General features: G+C 37.4%; 1 protein-coding gene across 1 annotated transcript; it reads right to left on the bottom strand.

Moving 5' to 3' along the window:
* Nucleotides 1-3,242: 3,242 nt before the first annotated feature.
* On the bottom strand, nt 3,243-13,407 carry LOC107726065 (ADM2-like). Its single transcript, XM_016535539.1, has 3 exons — nt 13,324-13,407; nt 12,774-12,994; nt 3,243-5,086 (listed from the first exon to the last, which is right to left on the bottom strand). Exons 2-3 carry the CDS (start codon nt 12,851-12,853, stop codon nt 4,678-4,680), a joined length of 489 nt encoding a protein of 162 aa, XP_016391025.1. The 5' UTR covers nt 12,854-12,994; nt 13,324-13,407; the 3' UTR covers nt 3,243-4,677.
* Nucleotides 13,408-13,876: the final 469 nt, after the last annotated feature.

Here is a 13,876-nt window from a genome sequence, read left to right as displayed (position 1 = left end):
CGGAGCAATGGCTGCTGAAAATTCAGCTTTGCATCACGGGAATAAATGACATCTTAAAGTATATTCAAATAGAAAGCGTTTATTTTCAATTGTAATAATATTTCACAGTATTACTGCTTTTACTGTATTTTTGATTAAATAAATGCAGCCTAAATGAGCATGAAAGACTTTCAAAAGCATTAAAAATCTTACCGACCCCAAACTTCAGCATATTTTTTAGTCTTAAAACTTTTAGTATCTATCGAACCTTTAATTTGTTCTGTGATGTCTGTGTGTCCTTTCAAAGTAACAAACAACCGCTGTTCACATTTAAAAGAGAACAACACATCAGATTTCATCTCACTACTAGGTAGTGCTTTATTTCACAGAGAAAAAAGAACATTGTTTGGGCGTGACGTCTTCCCTAAATATACTTTATTTTTTCATACCCAGAGGACAACTCTGAGGTGGGAGAAAACACTGTATGCGATAAATAACGTCTTTGGTGACATAGATACACAAATACAAACATAAATACTTCAACTTAAATATCAAACCTAATAATAGTATTCACAAAAGATTGTGTACATGATACTGAGTACGTCCTCATTCGGTGTGCTAACGCCCTTTAAAATACATTCATACAGATTCTACTCAAAATCAGTACACAGAACTCACAAATCTGAAGTTCAAGTGACAAAAAGAAAAACATGCTCTTGCTTTAAAGTGCTTCGCATGGTAGTAACAACACAACTGACCCTTAATATCAACTAAAACATGTAAGGTTATGCTCATGGCCAGGATGACGTTCATACACACACACACACGCATCTTTAGGACACAGATTCATAACTTTCTGTGTGTTCCGTCATCACAAACACGTCCACATTAGCATGAAAGCTAATGCTTGTGTTTTACTTAATGAACCAAGTAGGGCTTTAAAGGGGGACAAAGGTCATGAAAATATGCAATACACAGGGGCAGCACACAAAAACACACGCGTACAAAAAACAATTAGGGCCAGATACTGACGCACTTGTTACGTTCCAACCCATGTCACCAAGACGTTCACAACAACTCATCCAAAAATAAATAAATAGATAGTTAAATAGTCAAAAAAAAGGAATGTGATCAATATATAAGTCAACATGAGGCAGGTTAAGAGGCTCTCCCTGTGCAAAAAGTACAGATTAACCAGGCTCTCAGCAGTTTAAAAGCCTTTTAATTAAGATTAGTCACGAGACATCAATCAGATCGATTACAGCAGAGAGAATGGTGTCGGATATATAGAGAGCCTTTGAGCAGATTAGCGCCAAAGCACCAGCGATTACTACTTCCTATGAACTAGAATCTTGTCATTAGAATCAGCCATGACAAGGAAAAATACTATTTTTTTACAGTTACGAACACCAATTCCAGCCCGTTTAAAGATTAATGAACAGTATAATGCGAATGCACAGAAAGGTATCAAGTAAATTCAGGTTTTTTGGTCGGTTCTCTGCCTTTCTGGAGCCATTTGAAAGCAAGTTGTCCTATAACATACATCACATAGTGGGAGAGTTTGGCCTGGATACCTAGCTGGAATTGAGTTTTTGATGTTTAAGTAGGATTTTGGGGATTACTTCTGCTATTTTAATCCTCAGACATGTACTTTGATGTTTCACAGCATTCCCCGACATCCACAGACCCCCAAAAGGCATGGAACGTTTCTGAAAGTTTTCAGTTAAATTGGTCGGTTTTTACAGCTACTTTTCCTGCGTCTGTCGGGTATTTTTGGTGTGTGTATCCACCCACGTATTCAGACATGATTATAACAAAAGGGAATTCTTAAAATACATGACACGGTTGGAAGAGTGCTTTTGGAAGGCCATTTTCCCGAAAGACTTTGGAACGCTTGCTTCTCAAATTTTGGTAGAACTAGAATCTTTAATTTAGAGTTACAAGAATGAGTTTGAGAATTACTTAAGCAATGCCAGTCAACGTGTGTTAAGAACATTTTTGAGGGCATTTATGGGGGTAATTTACTAAAAATACTGCTTGTGTCCATACAATGCAAATTAATGGTGTCCAAAACCAACTTCAGATCCCTTTGACTCGCATTGTATGGACATTTTTCAAAATATCTTCTTGAATGAAAATGTTATACAAGTTTGGAACTTTATGAGTAAATCATGGCAAAATTCTTTTTTTTTTCAGAATAATGAAATGTTTTTTTAAGAGTGTTTTGGCAATCAAAATGGTTTTCAAGCAGCCCTTAAGCTAGTTTTAGCCTCTATTATGGAGCTGTAACCTTGGTTATGGGTATTTATGGGTGAGTTATGACCATCATTTAGAAATGCTCCGAAAAGTCTTGCTTCTGTTTATAAAATGCGGCAAAGCCCAGCAGGAGTTGAAACTGAGACCTTGCGGATTATAACTCATTCTCGTGACTTTATGAACCACGTGAAGTGTAATATTTCAGGCGCCAGACCTCAAAGCACATGGAGAAGCAACAATGTGTTAATCCGGATTCGACGGCGATTGCTACTGTATTGTTATGCGGGTTCAACCAAGGGACCACTGTGTTTATAAATTCAGACAATTCGCCATTGTCTAAAACCCAACATTTAAACCCAAAGTTGCAGTAGCTATTCAAGTGACAAGGTATCAGATGGTGGTCTTGCACCAACTCCGAAGTCTGCTTTCTTCTTAAAAGCCTTTTGGAGACACAAGGTGAGAGGGTTCAGAAATTTTTGGAACACATGAGCCTCACATTGACAGAAATCCAATCCCACACCTTGTTGAGATCCACATTAAAGGCTCAGCCGGTTTGATCAGTGGTGTAGAAGTTAACAGCCTTAGATGAGTCGGGATGTAATACGGAATAATCTCTTATCTGAAGACTTAACGACAATATGAAAATAAAGAATCTGTTTGAGTACCAAAAAATGAGAGGCCAGGGTCAAAGTGTTTCAGAGGCACCGAATTCAAAATTCGCCATCAAGTAACAAGAGGTCCTTTCTGTCCAAAAAGGCACAGTATACACTCCAGAAAACCAAGGCAGAGAGGAGGAAAGAGTACTACAGCAGTATCCTATTGTGGATACCTAGCTGAAATTGAGTTTTTGATGTTTAAGTAGGATTTTTAGGATTACTTCTGCTATTTTAATCCTCAGGCGTGTACTTTGATGTCTCACAGCATTCCCCCGACATCCACAGCCCCTCAAAAGGCATGTAAAGTTTTAAATCGGTTGGTTTTTACAGCTACTTTTCCTACGTCTGTCGGGTATTTTTGGTCTGTGTATCCACCCACGTATTCAGACATGATTATTATAACAAAAGGGAATTCTTAAAATACATGACACGGCTGGAAGAGTCCTTTTGGAAGGCCATTTTCCCGAAAGACTTTGGAACGCTTGCTCCTCAAATTTTGGTAGAACCAGAATCTTTAATTAGAATTACAAGAATGAGCTTGAGAATTACTTAAATTATGCCAGTCAGTGTGTGTTAAGAACATTTTTGAGGGCATTTATGATATTAACAGTTGTGCCGTTTACTAAGAATTCAGTTTTTGTCCATACAATGCAAGTCAATGGGGTCCAAAACCAACTTCAGATCCCTTTGACGTGCAATGTATGAACATTTTATGTTACGCAGAATGAAAAAGTCATACAGGTTTGCAACTTTATGAGTAAATCATGACAAAATTATTTTTTGGGGAATGATGAGATGTTCCTTTAAGAGTGTTTCGCAATAAAAATGGGAGAAAATGTTTTTTAAACAGCCCTTAAGCTAGTTTTAGCCTCTGTAACCTTGGTAATGGGTATTTATGGGTGAGTTATAACCATAATTTAAAAATGCTCCGAAAAGTCTTGCTTCTGTTTATAAAATGTGGCAAAGCCCAGCAGGATTCTGTCAAGAGTAGAAACTGAGACCTTGGGGATTATAACTCATTCTTGTGACTTTATGAACCACGTGAAGTGTAATATTTCAGATGCCAGACCTCAAAGTGCACTGAGAAGCAATAATGTGTTAATCTGGATTCGATGGCGATTGCTACTGTATTGTTATGCGGGTTCAACCAAGGGACCACTGTGTTTGTAAATTCAAACAATTCTCCATTGTGTAAAACCCAACATTTAAACCCAACGTTGCAGTAGCTATTCAAGTGAGAAGGTATCAGATGGTGGTCTTGCACCACTTACGAAGCAATTGTAGAAAGTCTGCTTTCTTCTTAAAAGTCTTTTGGAGACACAAGGTGAGAGGGTTCAGAGTTTTTTGGAACACACAAGCCTCACATTGACAGAAATCCAATCCCACACCGTGTTGAAATCCACATTAAAGGCTCAGCCAGTCTGATCAGTGATGTAGAAGTTAACAGTCTTAGATGAGTCGGGACATAATGCGGCGTAACCCGGAATAATCTCTTATCTGAAGTCTTAATGAAATGACAATATTAAAATAAAGAATCTGTTTGAGTACCAAAAAATGAGAGGCCAGGGTCAAAGTGTTTCAGAGGCACCGAATTCAAAATTCGCCATCAAGTAACAAGAGGTCCTTTCTGTCCAAAAAGGCACAGTATACACTCCAGAAAACCAAGGCAGAGAGGAGGAAAGAGTACTACAGCAGTATCCTATTGCAATAAAATAGACAAACACCAGGACAGATATGTGTAACGCTGTTTTCTTGGTCTTAGTTTTAGCCGGACGTCTCTCTAGACTCATCCGTAGCTGTGTGGACTGCGTGGGTTAATAGGCGACTCTTCACGTCCGCTTTGCCCGACCAGTTGGTAAAGGCGATGACTGAGGTTTTGTACTTGGCAGGTACCGAGAACGCATCCGACGCGCATCAGTTGGGCGTGATGATGGTTGTGGTGGCCTTTTGAGTGCACGTTGCGACGACCTCTTTGTCTGGGGTTCTCTCCCGTTTTGGTGGACTCTCCTGCTATTGGCTGACCGATGTGGAATTGGTTTCTTGTTGGGTCTGAAGGTGGTGCTTTGGAGAGAATGGCCCTCCATAGAACGGTGCGGTCGATGGAGACGCCATGGTCAGTGTTTGGGCGCTTAGTAACATCTGGAGAGATGGTGTTTTCCTCTCTTAGCTGATGGAGTCTTGTCATGAAGTCCAACCTGCAATGAGACAGAGATGGGACTTATAATTGCACTTGCTCAAGTTTGAACAGGAAGTTATATGTTGTTTCATTGCACTCTGGAATACTTGATTCTGATTGGTCAATTGAGCCTGATTCATCAAATAATGCTGAAAAACTTTTATAAATAGGTTATAATCACTCCATTTTCTTCTAATGAAGAATAGCTATCATGGCTTAACACATAAATAAACGTATTGATTTTAATAGTTATGAATGCAAGTTATTTTATAAATAATTGTATAATATAATTTAGGACTGGGCGATAATTCGATAACGATAATTATCGCGGTATAATTTTATTCGATAAAACGATATGAAGAGTTCGATAAATGTTCGATATAATGCTTATGCGCCAAAAATGGAACGAAACAGCGTGACTCATTTGAATCGCGCCACATGGACCATTTATCCGCTCGGACCAATGTTCAAAACGGCCGCGTGGCGCAAGCTCTCTAGAGCAGATGCGTTTACTGCGCATGCGTCAGCGTCAGCGATGAACACAAATGACTCGGCGATTTACACTAGTTTAAAGCCAAACAGGAGAAACACTGTGTGCAACGAACGAGACAGTCAGAAGGCTTTTCAATCTACACATCGCCATCATTTACATTGGATTTACTGTAGTAACACTCACTGCACCATGGTATTGTGGCACAAATGTGGGATATTCACATTGAATTTTATTACAGGAGTAATGGTATATAATTATAGTATGTATTTGTGATTAAGCTATAGCATGTGTGCTTTTATACTGAATGTTTTTAGACTACTGTTTTACAGGCTACCTAAAAACCATATAGTTATATTTTTACCATGGTATTGAGGTGCTATATGTGTGGTTTTAACTGTTTATCATGATTTAAATGTATGCTATTTGAAGACCAATGCTTAATTAAAAAAAAAAACTAATTTACTTTATTATTTATAATTTAGTAATAAATAATAAATTGCACCTTACACTTCTGTATATATTGTGTTATGGAAGAATATCGGTTGTAAAAGTTTAAAGTATAAACTATAAAAATAATGGCACATTTCATGGTGAAATTGGGTTTATGCAACTATTTATTGCACAGAATTGGCTTGATCCAACATTTTGTATAATTTACTGCAGATACTAAATGTGCAGTTTGGTCAACCGTGCAAACATTTACTGCAACCACCGACTGCTCACTGTTCAAAAAGTGTATGACTCCTCGTGACACTGTGTACGGAAAACACACTTGATTTACTCTGGTTTTGCTGTAATGGCCGAGGCCATCTGCTCTCTGTTTGATTATCACACACTGGACACTGAGATCCTTGCTTTTTGCACAGATCTTGCTCTTAGAATTAGCAAGCAGCAAGTCATGGCAGGTGCATGCTAAGACAGTGGCAATTTTTAGACTCGTGATGCATTTAGACTTTTATTACATGCATCTTTGTACTTTTATTTCCAAATGATCTTAAAAATCTGGGATAAGCATAACTATAAAAGAGCAAACCATTTATACAAAAACTCTAAAGCTGAAATTTGAGAAATGACAGGGTGTATTGCTGGGTTGGACCACACCATCACGGTGTCATGCTAAACTTAGCGAAAAGCATGCTGAGTAACGCTGACATCGCCAGACATATCTTTGACATTTTTTGCTTGCACACTCTTGAAAGTTTCAAAAACTCAACTTTCCAGAAATATCAGTTAGTCTTGCAATTTTTGTCTAAATGTCTAATATTAGACCTTTTATTATTTATTTTATATTGTTTTATGCACTTTATTCTTAATATAAAATAAATATATTCTTAATATAATATTGTTATATTATTTACCTATATTTTTAGCAGGAATTTTCTTCTCTTGTCTCGTTAATATCTTTACTTTCTCAGTGCACAAACTACACGCAGCCGGCTAGTTTTTTCCATTGCATTGTGGTTAACCAAAATGCCACCTCTTTAAAATATAATGATTATCTGCCCAAACTGGCCTGGGTGAATAATAATTTTGCCTCTGTTTCAATGTATGCCATGCCACTGGTCTAATATGTTATGCAGTATTTCAATTTTTGCGTATTCAGCAGAAAGTCTCCACACCTCTGAAAACATCTCAGCAGCTTCACATAATCAAAGCTAAGCTAGTTTCTCTTTGAGCTTGATCCATCTACGACATTTAGATGCTTAAGTGGAGATAAGCTGCCAGTATACTTCATCCGTTTAGCCTTTCACCTCTTCTGAAACCCCATTATCACACCTCAATATTTCTCAAATCCTTTAAAATATCTGATAGGTGACCCTGTCTCGTGGTTCATCCTAAATGCGCTCACATTTCTATACTTGGAAGAAATTGAACATCCATGGAACTTTCTATTGCACAAAAGGTTCTTTATAGTGGCAAAAGGTTCTTCAGATTATTCAAATTTTTGAACTGCTCCGTTAAAGGTTCTTTGAGGAAACCAAAATGGTTCTTCTAATCGCTGCTTTGTGATTTCTAGAGTTTTCTAGACCTATAGAGATTTTTGCTATACAGCAAACAGTGACCATTGTTTCTAGAAATTACCTGTTTATCCATCCCATTGTCATCCATTTGTTAGATGGCAAATAAACTTGAGCAGGGCTGCCACCTTACATATAGTTGAACAGACGTGCTAATTAAAAATCTCACCTGGTGACATTTACCTAACAGACCACAATGAAATGGGATCTGTGATTCTGGGGTATTTGTAGTCTGAGCATAGTGTTCAGTCAGGAAAATTAGCACCTAGACCACGAAATTCAACCCATCTTGGTATAAAGGTGGTAATCATGTTTTGCAGAAACTCTGTTTGCAATACGCTGAATAGTCGAGGCACTCCCAGAAACCATGTCGAATCTCCATCAAGTGAGCAAATATCAACCTGATCACCTTTGGAGGTGGACTTTGCGTCTGAGTGATTTAATCTTTTGTAATGCAACATGTTCATTGTTCATTGCTGCCACTTGTCTGGCTTGGTGCTGGCAGACTGCCACCAAAACCCTGTGATGCCTTGTGGGAACAATTTCTTTGTGGGAAAACAAGGAGATTTGATATCTGATTGCGGTTTATTCTGTGATCCTCCACTGAGAGAGGCAGGTCAGATCAATCCAGTATTATTGTTTGTTCTTGCCATAAGCCCGTGATTTTTGCACCTCTCTGAAACTGGTCATGGCTGTTTGTGAATTGGTCATAAGCAGGTTATATTTAGCTGTACCTGCTCTTAAATAGGTTACGTGACCATAAGTCAAACCAAGTGACCTTCTCCAGTTACTACGAGATATATCCTTGTATGGCACATAATGCTGATTTTATGCTCAGGTACAGTAGAAAAAAAAAAAGAATGCTTAGTATTGGAGTAGTTGCAATGGTGGTTGCACCCAAATATATATTATATAATTTTTACAAATATATTTAATTCGATATAATACGTTTTATCTATTTATCCATCTAAAATAACGCTTATTTAATGTTAAATATAAAAAAAAAAATTATAAGTTGAAGTGCCATAGTAATACTATGCTACATATACCACTCTGATAATCTACATTCAGTAAATGGGTGGTGAGGGTGGAGATAGATAGAAATAAAATTGTGAAAGGCTGTCTGCTGAGACAGCTAGTTTTTTGAGTAATTAAATTGACCAATGTTAGATTAGTTCATGAAACCAAGGAAAATTACCCTTGTCCTCTAAACCACCTTAAACATGCTCCATATAAATACTTGACTGTTGAATATAGACTGGAGAAACAGCACTTTAAGGGTTAAACTGTGAATTGAATAGTGAAACTCAAAAAAGTGAAAGTAATTTAAACCTGTCAATGGTTAGCGTATAGCGGTAACTAGGGGCATTTCGAGTCCTTCCTCCTCTTGTGTTTGTTTTTATGGGTTTTATGGTTTCAGTTCAGAGTGGAAACATGCCGCTTGAGGATGAGGAGAAAGGAATTCTGGTCTTAGCTACTAATCCACAACGGAATTCTGCCTGACGGATGAGTTTTCCCTCTCGCTGCTAGCAATAATGACCAAGCAGCGTGGTGTAAAATGCTAATTTTTATGTTGTAAACGGAGGACTGCATAACTCAAGTCCAAACATGACCGGCCCGAATTCCCATTGAGTGTGAACCAGCGTAGCACAGAAAAAGTGAACTTTGGGATCTGTTTCCTCCAATATGTCAACCAAACTTAACTGAGAGCAGAAGAACATTGATTCATCTGATGCTCTATAATAGACAGTAACCTCAACTTCCTTTAAATCTTCTTCATTAATGATTATAAAGAGGATAAAAAGTCAGTAATTTATACCAAGAGCTTCATATATCTTCTCTAACACAGCGCTGAACCAAACAACAACCATTTCAGTCATGGAATGCAGACGATACCGCAAATAAGCATCCAGTTTCCGGCTGTTGTTTTAAATGTACATTTGACTTGTCACTTGGCTTCTCTCTGCATATTCTCTCACAAACTAAACCTCAAGATATTATGTAAGGGAGAAAACAAGGCTATGTTTTGCATAGCTATTCTCAGAGACCCGTTGCCTTCAAAAAAAGTGTTTAAACCTCCAGAACAGGCCATGTTCGATTCAGGGACAGCGTGTCAAAGCATGTCAAACAATAAAAATCCCTGGCTGGTATCGCAAAGGTTGCTGTACGTTCTGTGTACATGGATGCTTATCGAACACTAAGTGAGTCCATGTAAAGAACGCAAAGTTCTCCAAGAAGAATTAGGACACTACTGAGAGATATCGAAAGGTCAAAGACAAAAAAAGTAGACTAGATAGGGACTATTTTATGATGCTTTTATCAGGCTTTTTGGAGATTTGATCCACTTTTGCATGCAGAAGAGAAGCATCTCATGACATGAGGGTAAGTAAATGATGAGAGAAGTTTCATTTTTTGGTGAACTGTCTCTTTAAAGCCACCTGATATTATTACAGTAACCAGAAACTGCCTAACACAACAGTATTTATCAGTTGTTTATTGTAACTGTAAATCAGACGTCTGTGACTCAATATCAGTCTAATGTTCTCACCAAATATCGCAAAGCCCAGCAGAAAAGCATGCAGCTTGCATGTGTCACAATTATACTGTAGATACTTTAGATCAAGGACATATAAAGTCCATCCTTGACATTTTGGTTTGACACATGAGGCATTATGGGGTGGGGAAAAGTGCCAGAAGATTTTAATGAGCTGCTATGAAGGCAAGATTAAGTTCTGAGAAAAAACTATCCATTAAACTTATGGAATACAGTTTTCTAGTGCAGCCTTTCAAACCTTGAATTATCAGTTTTTGTTTGTCTGTTCCTAATATTGTGGAGAGAAACAAGATGAAGAGAAATGCACAGCTCAGCAAAACCCAAGTGAGCACAGCAGGTGTCAGCCAGAAGAGGGCACACACAGACACTCATACTTAGCAATTCATTCCTTTTGGGTGCCGTCATCAGTCGTCAGCCAGCAATAATGACTTGACAAAGAATGTCATAGCATTAATACGTTTAAATTGCAGTTTTCAAGAATAACTACTCAATATACTATTTCAGAGATTTGCTGCCAATCAAATGTGCATTCGGGAAAAAAGTGCCTGATAACATACTCCCACTGTAAATCTATCATTTTGTCAGATTTGTTGAATATTTAATTATACTTTTGCATCAGGCTGTTTCTTATTCGACTAACCTTGACTCAGAAGTGACGCAAGTGCTTATCACAAAAACAAAAAAAAACACATTGTACATTAATTTGTGTCACTTCAGAAGGCATGGCGGTCACAATAAAGTATTTTGTTAATCACATGCTATGCACCAATGTCTTTTGGGAAGTGACTAATGGCTTGTTTTGTGAAATTAGGAGCCAAAAATTGCATGATGCAATGATGTTCACTGCTTACCTTATGTAAAAGGGTACATTGTATATAGTAAAAGTTAGTTATTATCTGAACCCATTTAAAAAAAAAATTTCAACTCATTGGAAACAAACTATATGCCTTTCCCAATAAAGGTTCAGGAAAGTTACTGAAAGTGTGTTTCATAATCGGTGGGAAACTACCACAGTAAAAAAGTTCCCCAATAAGACCATTACAAACTGAAGCTTTTCTTATTATCAGGAAAAATTAGGGGAAAAGGAAATGAAAATCAAATCCAATAATAAAGTCATTTACTTTCATTTAATATAATAATACTTTGAAATCTATTTTTCATAATGTGCCTCAGTCAGTTCCTTTTTCAGAATAAGGCTTTGGGCTTCCCCACTGATAATAAATGTAACTGCTGGAATATATGAATTTACTTTTGCTTCAGCCTGAGGTTTATTCATTACACTTTTTGGTGTGAAAGGGCTTTTATATTTGCCAAAAATAGAACTTTTTATATTAAAAGCAAACAAGCAAGCCCAGCTCAGATTTAAAAAATAACGCAAAAGTAACGTAATGAATTACTTTCAATAAAAAGTAATTCGTTACTTTTTTAGGAAGTAACGCAATATTGTAATGCATTACTTTTAAAAGTAACTTTCCCCAACACTGGTAAGCATAATGTAATCATATATAATGGTAGGCTCTTTAAATATTATTTTATGTATATGTTTTTCATATTTCAATTGATGGAGGTTTAACACACGTCACCTTTCAGAGGCGCGAGCTGCAATGAAACAGCTCTGGTCATGTGATTTTTTACACCAGCATTCAATGTGCATTCAATTAGTTACAAATATAGTGCAATCTTTGTATATGAATGTATATGAACGACTTATTTGATAAGCATTTTTATAATAGACTGTATGTTTATATATTCTAAATATTATCACTGAAAAACTTGCTTTTCTACAAAAGCCGGCCGGTAGCCAACTGTGAATGGTGGGATGCGTGCGTTTATACAGTCACGTCTACCATCCTAACTGACCTTGTTCACTTCAACCACTATCTGTCGCGACATAACATCCTCTCTTTGTGTTACAATCTACTTTTGTATATAATACATCCCTCGTGCCAGTCTACTTCGAAATGTTGCTGAAAACTGCAGTTAAGTTTGTCTTTCATCATGTGTGTTTAACTTTTTGAAGGAGCAAAGATTAAATTTGCGCGTTTGACTCTTTTCACCGAATCGGTTCTTTTGAATGATCCGTTTTAAAGATTCACCGGCAAGGCTACAAGACTTTGTTGCCGTTTATGAAAGTGTTTTATTAATAAAGGTATTCATTTTTAATTTCATGTGCTCTTATTCAGTTCATAAAAACATAACATCCTTATAATTTTCAATGTATAATACAAATATTAAAAAGAAGGTTTTCCCATTTGCCAACATTTACATGCAAAATCAATTTGTCCAGTATTGTCCTTGCAACGTTTCTAAAAAGTAACGTAACTTTTCGAAATGTTACGAAAAGGAATATTTTTAGACGGGTTTCGGTTTAAGTCAGTGATTTGATGACTCGAGAACAGCTCAGTCCAATTCGTGCATAGGTTAAATCGCTCAGACCGGTTTAGTAAACTGGTACAGCGGATTCATTAGAAAGATTCGACTCAAAAGAACGGCTCCTTTAATAGTACAGCGCAGCCGTTCATTCATCCTTTAGCGCTTCTTTAGATTACTTCACAACAGAAGTCTGCACATATAGGCTAGCTTACCTACATAGGCTACTATATCAAATTTTAGATAGGCTATTTAAAAAGCAGATTCCTACCTGTTTCTCACCGGTAGAGCCAGCAGTTGTGAGGAGAGCAGGCTGATGCAATACACAAAAACCGGGAAAAGCGCTCTCATCGTGGGCGAATAATGTTCTCACGCCCCCTTGGTCAGGAGGGGGCTTCCAATGCACCTGGACAATATTGAATTTCCAGCAACTGAAACTTCCAAGTCAGACCAAAAGTCCAACTTCAGGGGACTGTGGTGTTTCAACTGTTCCTGAAATGAAAGGGAGGAAAATATTAATTGATGCCTACTAGATTTTTTCCCCCCACGCGCAAATTAAAAACGCATTAGGCTACTGCAAGCATTTGCTGTACATAAAATATCTGTAGTAGGCCTAATGCTAACTGCATTTAATAGTTATATGATTTAATGTTACACACAAATGGGTTAAAGTCGTGTACAAAGTAAGCTGTATTAGTGCATCAGCTCTAATTAGTTACCAACTAATTATTACAGTCTACTCCTTTTCTTAGTTCCATTTTAAAACTCATTCTGAGTATATTTATTTAAGTGCATCATATATATATAAAAACGTTACTGACCTTTATCTCAGGTGAAGATCTAATGCCACGCGCACAACTGTCTCGAGAATTTTCCCACGGGTGCGCACGCGCTCGCCAAGATCAGCTCTTGTGAAGTCTGAGGTTCAGATGACATTGACGCGTTTAAATATGGACTGGGCGGGACTACAGCGCGATTTTTCAAAGGTGTGTCGAATCCCTTATTCAGCCATCATCATACTGCAAGTCTGAGTCACTTGACTGGCAAACTTGACTGGTGTCAAACACCGTTACTCCCCTATTCCTTTTACGCGTAACTTTGCTTGATATTGAATTTTTAGGGCTGCTTGTAAAATGCAGGCTATTAAATGATGGTTTGAATACGACTTAGGACTTTGTCTTTATGAGATAAGCAATAGCTTTTGCATTGTTACACATTGTGATCAATAACAAAAGGCAAGTTTTAAATAACAATAACATACAGTATACAATTGCAATAACATCATTTACAAGCATTTTTCACCTCGTTTTACTAATTCTCACAAAACCCCTTCTCTCTTCTTATCTCTCAGCATTGCTGTGAGTGTGCAGAGGG

Source organism: Sinocyclocheilus rhinocerous, unplaced genomic scaffold (genome assembly GCF_001515625.1).
Source record: "Sinocyclocheilus rhinocerous isolate Xijiao unplaced genomic scaffold, SAMN03320098_v1.1 scaffold395, whole genome shotgun sequence".
Lineage (NCBI taxonomy): Eukaryota > Metazoa > Chordata > Actinopteri > Cypriniformes > Cyprinidae > Sinocyclocheilus > Sinocyclocheilus rhinocerous.
Note: the sequence above shows the minus strand (reverse complement) of the source record. Positions and strands in the feature narration are given on the sequence as shown.

Coding starts and splice junctions, on each gene's coding strand:
- LOC107726065 (XM_016535539.1), bottom strand. CDS start 12,853: ATGAGAGCGCTTTTCCCGGTTTTTGTGTATTGCATCAGCCTGCTCTCC. Junction 5,087..12,773: donor GCTCTACCGGTGAGAAACAG/GTAGGAATCTGC, acceptor GTCTCATTGCAG/GTTGGACTTCATGACAAGAC.